Raw genomic sequence first — 12,757 nt, 5'->3', positions numbered from 1 at the left:
TTAATATTACCGATATGTCATCGAAAAGAAAACGTGTTGTATTATCATTAAAAGACAAATTAAAGTATTTGTTTCGATTATCCGGATTTTTCCTTATCCGGACTACCTTCATCCCCAATTAGTCCGGATAATCGAGGTTCTACTGTATATATATATATATATACGTATATATAGATATGAGTTGTCCTGTATTTTGCTTTATGTCATACGATCCATAGTAAAACTAAAATTTTGCAAAACCAAATTTTTATATGAAACATTGATGATGACACATTTTCGAGATCCAGCTTAACGAAAATTTTCTTTTATGAGATTTTTAGCATATTAAAAACAAATAATACTGGCATTTATATTGTAGGCTTCAGCGGAGTCTACAATTTTATTGGAATTATCGTAACTCTATATATGAAAAACATTAGAAGTGTTTCAGGTATCGCTACAGTGAACAATATATTATACAATCAAAACAAATAAATTTTTAATGTTAAATTGTATCACGGAAACATGAATAAAGATTAAAGATTTGTTTCGATGTTTGTTCGCTCTATACGCCTAATCCGTTCGACGAATTTCTACGACACTCGGCAGTTTCGTTTGTATACCCGAGATAATGTCGAACATCCCACCCCCAAATATCTATTTGATTTCTGTAAATCACGTAATTTCTATCTCCATTCGATTTTCTGGTTGACACATAGTTTTATCTATTGGTAAAAAATCTAAACTAATAAACTGAATATAATTTTTATAAAAAAGCATATAACTTCAAAATATATATATTTTGTTCAATTACGTTCACTTAATTACTGCGACAATGATATAGTGCGAAATAGAGGGGCTATATCATTACTCAGCAGCTGAAATAGAAGTGTTATATCATAACTCATAAACCCATTGTCCCAAACGTCCTACTGATAACGCTGAAATATGTTCTAACGTTCAACCGAACTAATGTACGGTACGTGCAACGATTTTAAGCACAAAGTAGAGCTCGAAGTCTTTTTCTGTGCCGATGTTTTATTTTCCTTTTTTATTATCATGGCAACATTACTTAATTTAAAATTTTCTGTAGTTGTAGACTGTAACGTAAGATATCGTTTGTAGTTGTATAAATCAAATAGTAAAATGGAATATAATGGAAGAGTTAGAAATACAAAAAATCTAGTAATTTTAATGTTTATTCTTATCATTTGTTTCTGCACCTCCGGGCATACTTGCTTGTTTACATATATTTTATACTCTTATACTGTTAAATTCTGACATTTTGTATATATTTTAGTAAAAGTTTCAGTAGAAATATTTATTCAGGTATCGGAATGGATGATTCTTTCGTATTGTTGGCTGCGTGGAGACGAACGGATAAGAATCACAGTGTCAAACAAAGAATGAGTGAAACCTTTTCTGATGTTTGTATTTCCATAACGATAACCTCATTAACCAATTTTATATCATTCATTTTAGGAGTTATAACTCCTTATAGAAACATTCGTATCTTCAGTATATATAGTGCCATATCAGTGTTATTCGATTATATTTATCAAATATTTTTCTTTGGTGCGGTGATGGCAATCGACGGTTACAGAGAAAAGCAAAATTTCCATTCCTTACTTTTATATCGTGTTCGTACAGATGAGACAGGTAAGAATTTTATTTTTTATTTATAAAAAATTATTCCACGTAAGAAAAATCTACAATATATGTTTATTTATGTTTTACAAAAAAATGTTGCTTCATATATAATATTTTCAGAATTTAAAAGGTATTAAAAATATAAAAAACAAACATATCAAAAAATAATTCTTTTACGTGCAAAGCAATTATGTAAAATCGTGTTTAGAAAGAATGACTGATTATTGTTAAAACAGCAAAAAAATTAAACAGCAATAAAATAGATAAATTATTTATTTATCTTATGACTTGAAAAAGAACTCGTTTGTCTTGATTTGTTTTCATATTGCTTTTGTTGCTAAACCAAATACAGAAAGTAAAAGAATAAAAACGAAAAATGGGTTTAAAAATATAGAAAATTTAAGAAATATGAAAAAACGCTAGTATTTTCTATCACTATTTGTCTTTTAACACAAAAATATATAGTTTAAGTTGTTGTAACAATAATTAATTTAAATATGAACATAACTATCAGATAATAGTCTAATTTTACATAAATTTTACAAATATCTATTGTACTGGGTACAATAGATATTTGTAAAATTTATGTATAAAATGAGTACAATTATCAAATTTTACATTTTTGTAGCTATTAGCAGAATTTATTGTATTAAAATTGAACAGAATATTTAAAGACATATGATAAATTAAATATAAGTTTACGATCAGTTTATCACTATTTTACAAATATACTTAAACAAAAATTTACTTTTTGTAGAAAGAAACTCGACAAGTATCGAAAAAATTCTGAAGATCATGAAGATAGCGAAAAGTTTTCCCGAAAAATTAAGTGCTTTTTTGAGCCAAAACTTTATCAAAGTATTAGTAATATTTTCATTTACTTGTCTATTAACAGGAGCAATTTATAATATTAATTCCATAAAACAAGGACTAGATTACACTGATATATTTCCATTCCATTCTTACGCTGAGAAATATACGAAAATGCATTATGAATATTTCACCGATTATCCTCTTACAGTACAGCTAGTGTTTAATCAAACTCTAGATTATTCAAATTCATCCGTTCAAATGGACATAGAAAACATCTTAAGAACATTCGAAAGTGCCCCTTACATGACTGGACCCAATTATACCGAATGTTGGTTGAGAGAATATTTGTCTTATATTCGTGATTCTAGAATAAATTACTTGATTAAAGATTTTGATGTAAATACAACGCAGGGATTTTTAGACGGATTGAAAAAAGTGTTTTTAAAATTTTACAATGGAATATTTGAAGATGATATCCTGTGGAATAAGGATCGTGATCAAATTTTAGCTTCGAGATGTTTGTTTGCATATCGCAATGTCAGAACCGGACGTGATGAAAAATCTTTAATCGAAGAATTACGTAAAATTGCAGCTGAGAGCAAATATGATGTATTTGTTTATAACATGTGGTTTGTATTGTACGATCAGTATTTAAATATGCCTGCAATATACTTGAAAGCCGTAGGAATCGCTATTTTGTCTGTATTTGTTATATTCTTTACATTTATTTCTGACATATCTTACAGCATTGCTGTTTTATTTACTGTTATTTGTATTCAAGTAGAAACTTTGGGTTATGGAAGTGCATGGAATGTGGGATTAAATATTATTTCTGTGATGTTTTTAATAATGAGCGCCGGATTTTGTGTTGATTACTCGGTGCACATTGCTCACGCTTACAAAAATTGCAAAGAAACAGATCCCAGTGAAAAAATAAAAGAATCCTTGCAATGCATAGGATATCCGATTGTTCAAGGATGTTTATCTACTGTCATTGGAGCATTTGTTTGCATTTTCGGACCGTCTTATTTGTTAATTGTATTTTTTAAAGTAATTGTTTTAGTTATGATATTCTCAGTGTTCAACGGTCTCATTGTATTACCCATTATTCTTAGTATGGTCGATTCCATCCATATTCCTTGGATGAGGCAACTTAATATTGTCTGATTACTTTGGAAAATATTGTTGTTTCTATTATTGAATTGTTGAAAATTTTTGTGTAAAAAGATAAAATTTATAGTAGTTAATCACATTTCATGTACTTAAAACTGATATAATTATTCAATATATAACATTGTAATTCAATACCACTATTAACAATAAAACTGTATAACTTTATCGTTGTGTGGAACTGAATGAAACCTGGCAACATTGTGAATATATAATCATAAGGTCGACCAGTTTTCAAATTCCATTTATAAATTCATCAAAGGTTTAAGTACAGTTGAGTGCTTTAAATCTTTGCAAGTTCAAACCGAATTACAGTTTAAACCGAAGACACTTAAAATAATTATTGTGTTTAGTAAACTAAAAACTTTTTCTAACGTAATTTGCTAGTAATTAGTTTACATTTGTTAAGTGAATTTTAATTAGTCTAATTTTAACTCTTAATCTATATTGTTTAATTTACCAATGTTTGCTTCATCGTACTGTATTAAAATATTATGAAATAAGTACTAATTTTAATGCAATAAAAAATATAGACGTGAGGTTTTGAATTACGCTTCTGTTAAAATGACAGAGTTAGCGTTTATAAGGAAAACATTACATCAATTTAAATGTAAACACCGAAGAACAATACGTTTGTATCAAGACTTATTTTGTGTAGGAACATATCTTTCGAATAATCAACCTAATAGTTAACATTTTAAAATCTACGATTTTCTAATTTTCGTTTCAACGTTATTTAATTCAGGGCGCATACAATTCTTAAAAACACATAATAACCGCGTATTTTTTAAATTTATATTAGTACATAAATAACTACTTAATTCATGTTTTTATTTTAAAAAGTGTGCTCAATTTTTGTCTGACTTAAATACAATAAAAAAATTAAAATGATCTTACTTTTTCATCTTGAACAATTGCAAACAATTTATTTTGGTTTTCGCAAATATTTTTAACATTTAAATTACAGTTTGTTAATGACATTTCAATTCATAATCGTGAGAATGTGTGCTTAATATTTTAATTAGGTTTAAGTTTCAACGATATTTAAACAATCGAACATGATAATAATTTGCATGAAAATAATGTTAGTACATAAAGACTAAATAAAGCGAAAAGAATAAGTAATTACGATTATAGAAATAAATTAGTAACAAAATTTTATTTTTTCAGTGATAAAAAGTAATATTTATAAGAATAATTTTTCAAAGTGTTTCTACACTTTGAAATAGCCTATATAGAAAAAGTAGGAATAGAAGCAATTTCGAAATGATTTTCTTTTTCATTCAAGTTAACCTGTTTGAAAGGTTATAAATGGGAAATTGGAAAATGAGAAAAATGAAGACCGTGCGCCAACGGATCTAGTCTTAATTACCTTAGATTTTTCAAAAGTATACTCGGCATCGCTTCTCGAATATATTATTACGTTTTTGGAATTCATGACATGAAACTCTTTTTAGGTCAAGCATTTAATGTTACTTAGTTACTATTCACAACAGAAAAATTTAAATAAATGAAAAAATATAAAGTAAAAAATAAATATATTCAGCTATAAAACTAATTGAGTGTATATACAAGAAATCTTCGTTAATTTGAACTCGGATAGTTCGTAACTGTACTTTTGTCTGGGCCCCGGATATAGAGATTTACACGTTAAAGAATTTGATTAAATAGAAATACGGCTACGTCAAAATTGGAAATAAAAATTCTATCCGAACTGTGTTATGTTTATGTTAACTCATTCGTTTAAATAGAGGTGTCCCCATTCAAGAAAATAGACCAAGAAGAACTCTAATCTGGTCAATATGGCTTGACTTTTACAGTAACACGTTATTGGATGTCCCGTTACCTATAGACTATTTTTTTCTCTCTTATCTCCATAAAATTCGGCGGTGTCTAGATTGCAAGATACAATACAAAATAATTATTTACATATGATACAAAATTAATCTTTAAAATAATCATAACGAAATCAATTATGAATTCTAAAAAAGAAAAAAATAGAGTAGTAGACTATATACTTTTTAAAAAATTAGATCTTATTTTTCGTAATAAAAAATAATATTCATGTTATATAGTAATATTCATAGCATGAAGTCTTTAACTTATAATATTAATATTAAAATTGTTATCATGTTTTGCAGTTTTAGTAATTTCAAGAAAAATCATCAGTATTTTTCTATGATTTAAAACTCGAAATATCTAACCCTGGGGTGAAGCTAACGTTGGATATTTTGATGGCTCTACTTTTCGCTTAATTGCCCCAGGAGTTTAGCTCACATGTTCAAAACTTTCGTGACGATTCATCGATTCTCGATGTTGCCTTTTCTATTTTTACACACATTTTATAGATCTAGACAACTTACTCTGTTTGTCTAGATCTGTGGTTCCCAACCAGTGGTCCGCAAGAGCTTGTTACGCTCCCGCGCTGCACCGCCCGGGCGGAGCAGCGCCGCACGCCGGTGAGTAGAGATAGTGACTGGGGGGAAGCCAAGTGATTGACGTAACAGTATGGCACGAGCCGGTCAGTCAATAGCATGCTTTTTTATGTCTTGCTCAGTGATTCTGTTTAGTGGTTTCGACCGCATTAGTAGTTTAACTGACCGTTAGTCCTCAACATTCTTATCAATATATGATTTATGTATAAAAGGTAAGTTCACATTTTCCTATGTTAAACTCTTTTAATCAAAAGTAGGTACTACAAAAGGGAATATAGGCGTGAGTGTGCCTATGTACAGTACGTGTGTGTATTACAAAAAGTTCACAACTGTTAGGTACAGTACATTTCGTTGAATACCTAATTAGATAATTACATTACATAACGATATGCAAATAAAAATAAAAAATAGTAAAAGTATATTTATCAGTTTATTTATTATAACATTATTTATTAAATTTATTATGAAAAATACATTATTTTTACGCTTTTGCTTGTTATATTCGATTGCATTTTTGTTTTATTTTCAGAAAATGACACCTAAGAGAAAATATGATAATAGTTACATTAAATTTGGATTTACTTCGATAGAACGTAATGGAGAAATAAAACCACAATGCGTTATATGCGCAACCGTTCTAGCGAACGATCCTTGAAGCGAGCGAAATTAAAACGCCACTTAAAAACAGTCCATCCTAATTTCTCTGACCGACCACCAGAATTCTTTAAAGGAAAATTAGAGAATTTAAGAAAAATGAAACTCGGGCCTAGTGGTACAAGATTTGCGTCATGGGAGAAAACATTAGTTGCGTCGTTTGAGATATCGAAATTGATAGAGCAATCAAAAAAGCCTCATACAATAGGAGAAACATTCGTGAAACTTTGTTTGATCAAAGCTGTCGAAGAAGTTTTAGGGTTAGAAGCCAAAAAAAAAAAAACAGGCTATGCCTCTATCGAACAACATGGTAAAAGCTCGAATTGAACTAATGTCAAATGATATCGAGGAGCAACTTGTTTCAAAAATTAAAAAATTGCCATGCTTCGCTTTGCTGTATGATGAGAACATTTCTAATTGTTACTCGTATTTGTCCGCTTTTTAGATAACGACAATATAATCAAGGAAGAATTATTGATTTCGCGGGAATTGGAAACGACATAAAAAGGTATCGACGTCATGAACTACTAACTGAATATTTTCAGAAACATAACATTATGTTGGAAAAGCTAATTGGTTTCTGTACGGATGGCGCTCCAGCGATGTTAAGATCACGTTCCGGTCTAGCGACGTTAATAAAACAAAAGAATCCTTCGCCATTAACAACGCATTGTATCATACATCGCCAGGCGTTAGCTACCAAGACTCTTCCTAAATGCATTAATTTAATAATACAATGCAATTGGCTATAAAAGTGGTAAATGTTATCAAAAGCAGCGCCTTAAATACACGCATTTTTAAAAAACTGTGCACTGAAATGGGCTCAGACCATGAGAACCATTTCTTTCACACAGAAGTTCGTTGGTTGTCGAAAAGTAACATGCTGGGAAGATTACTCAGAGGAGAGGTTGAGTTGTTTCTAGGTGAGGAAAAAATGAACGACTTACTAGAGCAGTTTTCTGATCTGACATCTCAGATACATTTGGCTTATCTTGTGAATATATTCACACACTTAAATAAATTGAACTTGCAATTGCAAGATTCCGGAAACAAACATTCGAAGGTGCTGCAAATATATTTATCTTTGAAGATAAACTTCGTGCCTTAATTTGCAAACTTGAATTATGGATAGGTAAAATTGGTGAAGACAATTATTCTGCATTCGCGACATTAAAAGCACTCGTTGATAATAAAAAATATGACACGATTAGTGCAAACATACATCAAGAGTCATCTGCAAATGTTGGCTTATGAATTCAATCGTTACTTCTCAGAATATATCAATACAGAAGCTAATGTTGACCGAAAACTAATTCGCAATCCGTTTAGCGCTAATGCTGAAGAAGTTGCAGAAGAAATCCAGGAAGAGCGTATTGAATTCCAAAATGATTGGAACTGTAAGGACGCATTTCAATCTGAATGTCTAAAACAGTTTTGGTGTAAAATAGCGATTTCATAGATCAAAATTAACAAACAAAAAAAACAAACGAGTAATTATTTATTGTGACATCGTCACAATTCCGGGCTGCAATTTTTAATCATATTTTTAATTTATTTAATTTAAAATATATGCTCTCCATTTCAAATTAGTAGTGGCTTGCCTCTGTACAGTATACTTTTCCTGTTAGCAAAAGACTCGTGCCAGTCATCTATTAACTTATTTCGGGGTAAAATTTTGAATTGAAATAGTGTGATTTCCTGTTTCACCTCGATAGTTCGTGTATAAAACATAAATACCGTAGAGGCAAGAGGTCCCCATTAAGTAATCGGGACCTCTTGCCTCTACGGATTTTATATCTGGTCCCGTCTTTCATCTATAACTCCGTTCTCTTAGCAAACAAATTCCAGTCAGACGAACAGACGGACGACAATCGGAATCTATCGGTCCACAATTTTTCAAATTTCAGCCCAAAACTGTTAATCTTAATAGTAAAATTATATTCTTATCTAATTGTACGCCCTTATTTTTTTCTTTTTATTTGTTTTGTTGTTGTGCTTTTTTGTCAGATGATTGCAGTCTCTTTCCGCTCTGAGAGCTCTAACAGACCCAGGAATGTTATGTGTGCTAGCATGTACACTGGTGCTATGTGAGGCTCATAATGTCCCTTAGTGAAGGGCTCATAAATTACGTGTTTCATGTTGTATGTAAACTTTATTGTTTGTTATTTATTATGTTGATGCCTGTATACAGTAGAGCAGGGGTGTCCAACCTTTTTGTTCCTTTGGGCCACATTGGAAAAAGTCATGGAGTTTTCGGCCACAAGTATAATATATATACTTGTGGCCCAAGTATATTTTGGCCCAATTTTTAAATATACAAGTATATTTAAGAACTAACATGTCTAGATTATAGTAATAAGCATTAAAACTTTATTACGAATAAGGATATTTAAAAAAAATTACTTCTACAGACACTTTCAATTTTTATTTAGAAATAAATAAATTCATTTATTATAAAGGAGATAAACAAAAATTTATTTGAAAAACACAAATATTTGTTTTATTTGGGTCTCTAATTAATAAAAAGTGACGAAACATCATTTTAAAGTGCATTTTTATTCAACTAATATATTTATAAATAATGTGTAACCCAAAAAGTAGCCAATGCGTCAAATGATATTTTTTACGCCAAACTAATAAAAAGGTAGCCAAATTTGGCGCAAAGTAGCCAAATCTTGCAACGCTGGAAGGAGTACTAAATAAAGCTGGAGTTGGGACTCAAAGGATTATAGACCCAAAGCAAGAAAAGGAGAGAAAGGACCCAAGATAAAAAAGTGAGGAAAGTTGAAAAATTAAGGGTCAATATTTGCATAACAAAAGGTATATTTAACCTTTCTCATTTAATAAGAAAGAGCTTTATTCGTATATTTAACCTTTCTCATTATCATTTTATCTTTTGGCCTTTCTCTCCTTTCCCCGAATTTGAGTCTATACTCCTTTGAGTCACAACTTCAGCTTTATTTAATATACCTTCCTCATTCACACATTTCCAAGTATTTGAAAATGTTTCCTTTCCACTCAAAATTAAAATATATATAAAGGTTTACTGCTTTGTGAAACGTCTTTTTTGAATTTGTGCCGTTGAAATAAATAAATAAATAAAATAAAATAAAATCTGTCGGTTTTGTTTACACGTTTATTGGGCCGCATTGAAACTTGCCTTGGGCCGCATGCGGCCCGCGGGCCGCGGGTTGGACACCCCTGCAGTAGAGCATCGATTATTCGACCCCCCGATTAACCGTCACATCGGTTAACCGACCGTTCTAGTCGGCTAATTTCGAATGTCCGCTAGTGATGTGGCACTACTATATTTGGCTATATCTTGGCTACTTTAATATTATTTTTGTTAAAGTTTTGTGCGTTTTAGCTAGCAACACCGGCTCAACCTTGAAAGGGAGGCCAGTATTTAAACGAGACTTAATTTTCTAATTATGAGTGGTTGTTTGTTTTGTGAGAAATAAAATAATTTTAAAATAATTTTTAACGATACAATAGCGACGATTATTATATTTTTTAAAAATTTGTTAGGCTTAACATCGATGAAAATTCAACGCAAACTTGGTTAATAGCGATATACTAATACAGTATACTAATTATATGGATATACTAATATACTATACTAATAATGTATTTTTTTCATTCTTTTCGGTTATCCGATTTTTTCAGTTATCCGACCAACCCGTGTCCCCAATTGAGTCGGATAATCGATGCTCTATTGTACTTACCTTTCCCATATTACCAAGAAGGAAATAAGATTGATAGGAAAGTCAGATGTAAGTCAAAAGAAACCTGACCTAACTAAACCAAATTTTGGATTTTCCAGTTCTGCTGAGGGAATAAAGAAGCAGCAGTGCACAATCCAATGACAAAGGGATCCAGCAAATTTACAATAAGAATTTTTGGGGAGACTGTATTACTATAAGCAAAACCAGTAAATGTCTATCGTGAGGACTTAAGGGAAACGGACCCCGATTCAGGAGAATATGGAGGAACTGGTAAAACTCCCTATAGCCAGCGCGTTGGCATGCTAGAAAAGGGAGCAACTACTAGTACAGTGTAAATCACTTTATTTCTGGTGAGAAGAACAGAGAGACCAATATAATGTAAATGGAGAAGTCAAAAACGCACGGCAGGAAAGACGGCACTGAAACCAATTGTCATGGAGAGTATAGCAAAGTGAAATTGACAAAGGTATAAAAGATGCTCTTTGCTTGTGGAGCAATGCGCTTGTTTTCTTCTTCTTAACCTACCGTTTCAGACCTAAAATTACTAATTATTTCACTGGCCTTAAGAACGTGAAGATAAAATATGTGTTAGCTTATGTTAAAATGGACATTTATTGCAGCAGGATCCAGGAAAGCTGAGAAATAAAGTTTATGTGGAGTATCCAAAAACCTATTTACAACAGACGACATACAAACTAATTAATGTTAGAAGATACACAAAATAGATAATCATGTAAATACTTAAGAAGTTGTAATTTGTATTTGTTACGAAAACTGAAAAAACCTAGCACTTATTTAAATGGAAATTCTGACAGAAGAAAAGTCGTTTTCGATTTTTAGAACTAATTTTTACTATTATTATTTGTTTATTTAATATACTGTACTATTTAATAATTTTTGGTATTTGTTTATGATGAACACTTACCTGACACGACGAGTAACGAACCGTGCTTTTTTGTAATATCCTGAATGTCAATAATTAAAGTTGTTTTACGTTATGTTCTAAAATGAAATTAAATAAAGTTACAAAATGATACAAAACGTCTCGGAGAACAAAAGTATCGCGTCGTCCCGCCTATTCACTAGGTAAACTGAAGCCATTTATTTTTTAAATTATAAAAGAAATTATAGTTTTCATTTAATTCATTACTTTTATATAACTTTCCATTTGTGTAGAAATATAAATAATAAATATTTGAACAAATATAAAAGTTTGATTTTATTTTGTAAACTTCTAACATACATAAAATATCTACAATGCATTTTTAACTGTACATTTATTTCCTTTTTTAAAGCTAAAGATTTAAGTCTAAATGCTATAAAATGATTCATTATTTTCCTTTTAATGTTGTAACATTCTTTAAAATGAATTTTCTGAATTTCAAAATCAGAATATATAATATCAATTCATTTAAGAAATCGTTACAATTTTGTTTCTTTTCAAATGAACATTCTGCAAGAATCTGAATTTTGTTTCTATATATAAAAACAATTGATATGTACTTTTAGCTGCATAAACTAGGAAACTCTTTTGTAACTACTCAGAAATACTAACTTTCTTAAATTTGTATCTAAATCAATTGCATCATTGGAGCATACAGATTTAAAACATTTATTATATATTTTCTCTTTATCTCTTGTGTTCGATAATATTATAGCCTGCAATATAATATAATATAATACGTTATTTTCTGTATTAGATAGAAATTGATCCACATTCTTTGCATCTCATTCTTCTATTATCATGTTTTCAATAATTTGCCCATCCTTTTTTTTTTAAATTGTTTCTATAAACCTAGATAAATATTTTCTGTCGTCTTGATCGTGAAACTGCATATCAGTTTTAATAAAATTTCTAGACAGATACTTTTATTCTATCAAAATGATTTATGTTGAGAATATCAGAAGTTAATTTATAAGCTAATTTTAAATCTAAAGGTACCTGAAATTCTAAAGATCTTTTAGATGTTTACAATTTATCATAAGTTATTACTTAAAAGATTATATTTATTTTTTATTTTGTCAGCGAAAGTTATTGTATTGTTTAAAAGAGAGCTACGAATATTTTTAATAAGATGCACTGGATCAGCAATAAACTCAATGGTTTCTTCTAAACAAGGGGTGTCCAACCTTTTTGTTTCTCTGAGTTGCATTGGAAGAAGTCAAGGAGTTTTGGGCCACAAGTATATATAATATATACTTGTGGCCCAATGTACAAGTATATTTAAGGATTAACATGTCTAGATTATAATAATAAGTATTAAATCTTTATCATGAAAAAGGAAATTTAAAAAAATTACTTCTACAGACATTTACTTAAAAATAGATAAA

General features: G+C 30.0%; 1 protein-coding gene across 1 annotated transcript in view; it reads left to right on the top strand.

The window, feature by feature from the left end:
- Positions 1-3,780, top strand: part of LOC111613863 (patched domain-containing protein 3-like) — a 23,297-nt gene extending 19,517 nt beyond the window's left edge. Inside the window, exons 4-5 of the mRNA XM_023355216.1 lie at positions 1,309-1,638; positions 2,387-3,780. Coding sequence (XP_023210984.1) covers positions 1,309-1,638; positions 2,387-3,609 — 1,553 coding nt within the window. The 3' untranslated portion in view covers positions 3,610-3,780. The remainder of the gene's footprint in view (positions 1-1,308; positions 1,639-2,386) is intronic.
- Positions 3,781-12,757: the final 8,977 nt, after the last annotated feature.

Source organism: Centruroides sculpturatus, unplaced genomic scaffold, assembly GCF_000671375.1.
Source record: "Centruroides sculpturatus isolate CEXI.00-Female unplaced genomic scaffold, Cexi_2.0 scaffold1957, whole genome shotgun sequence".
Lineage (NCBI taxonomy): Eukaryota > Metazoa > Arthropoda > Arachnida > Scorpiones > Buthidae > Centruroides > Centruroides sculpturatus.
This window is presented reverse-complemented; position numbering and strand designations above follow the sequence as displayed.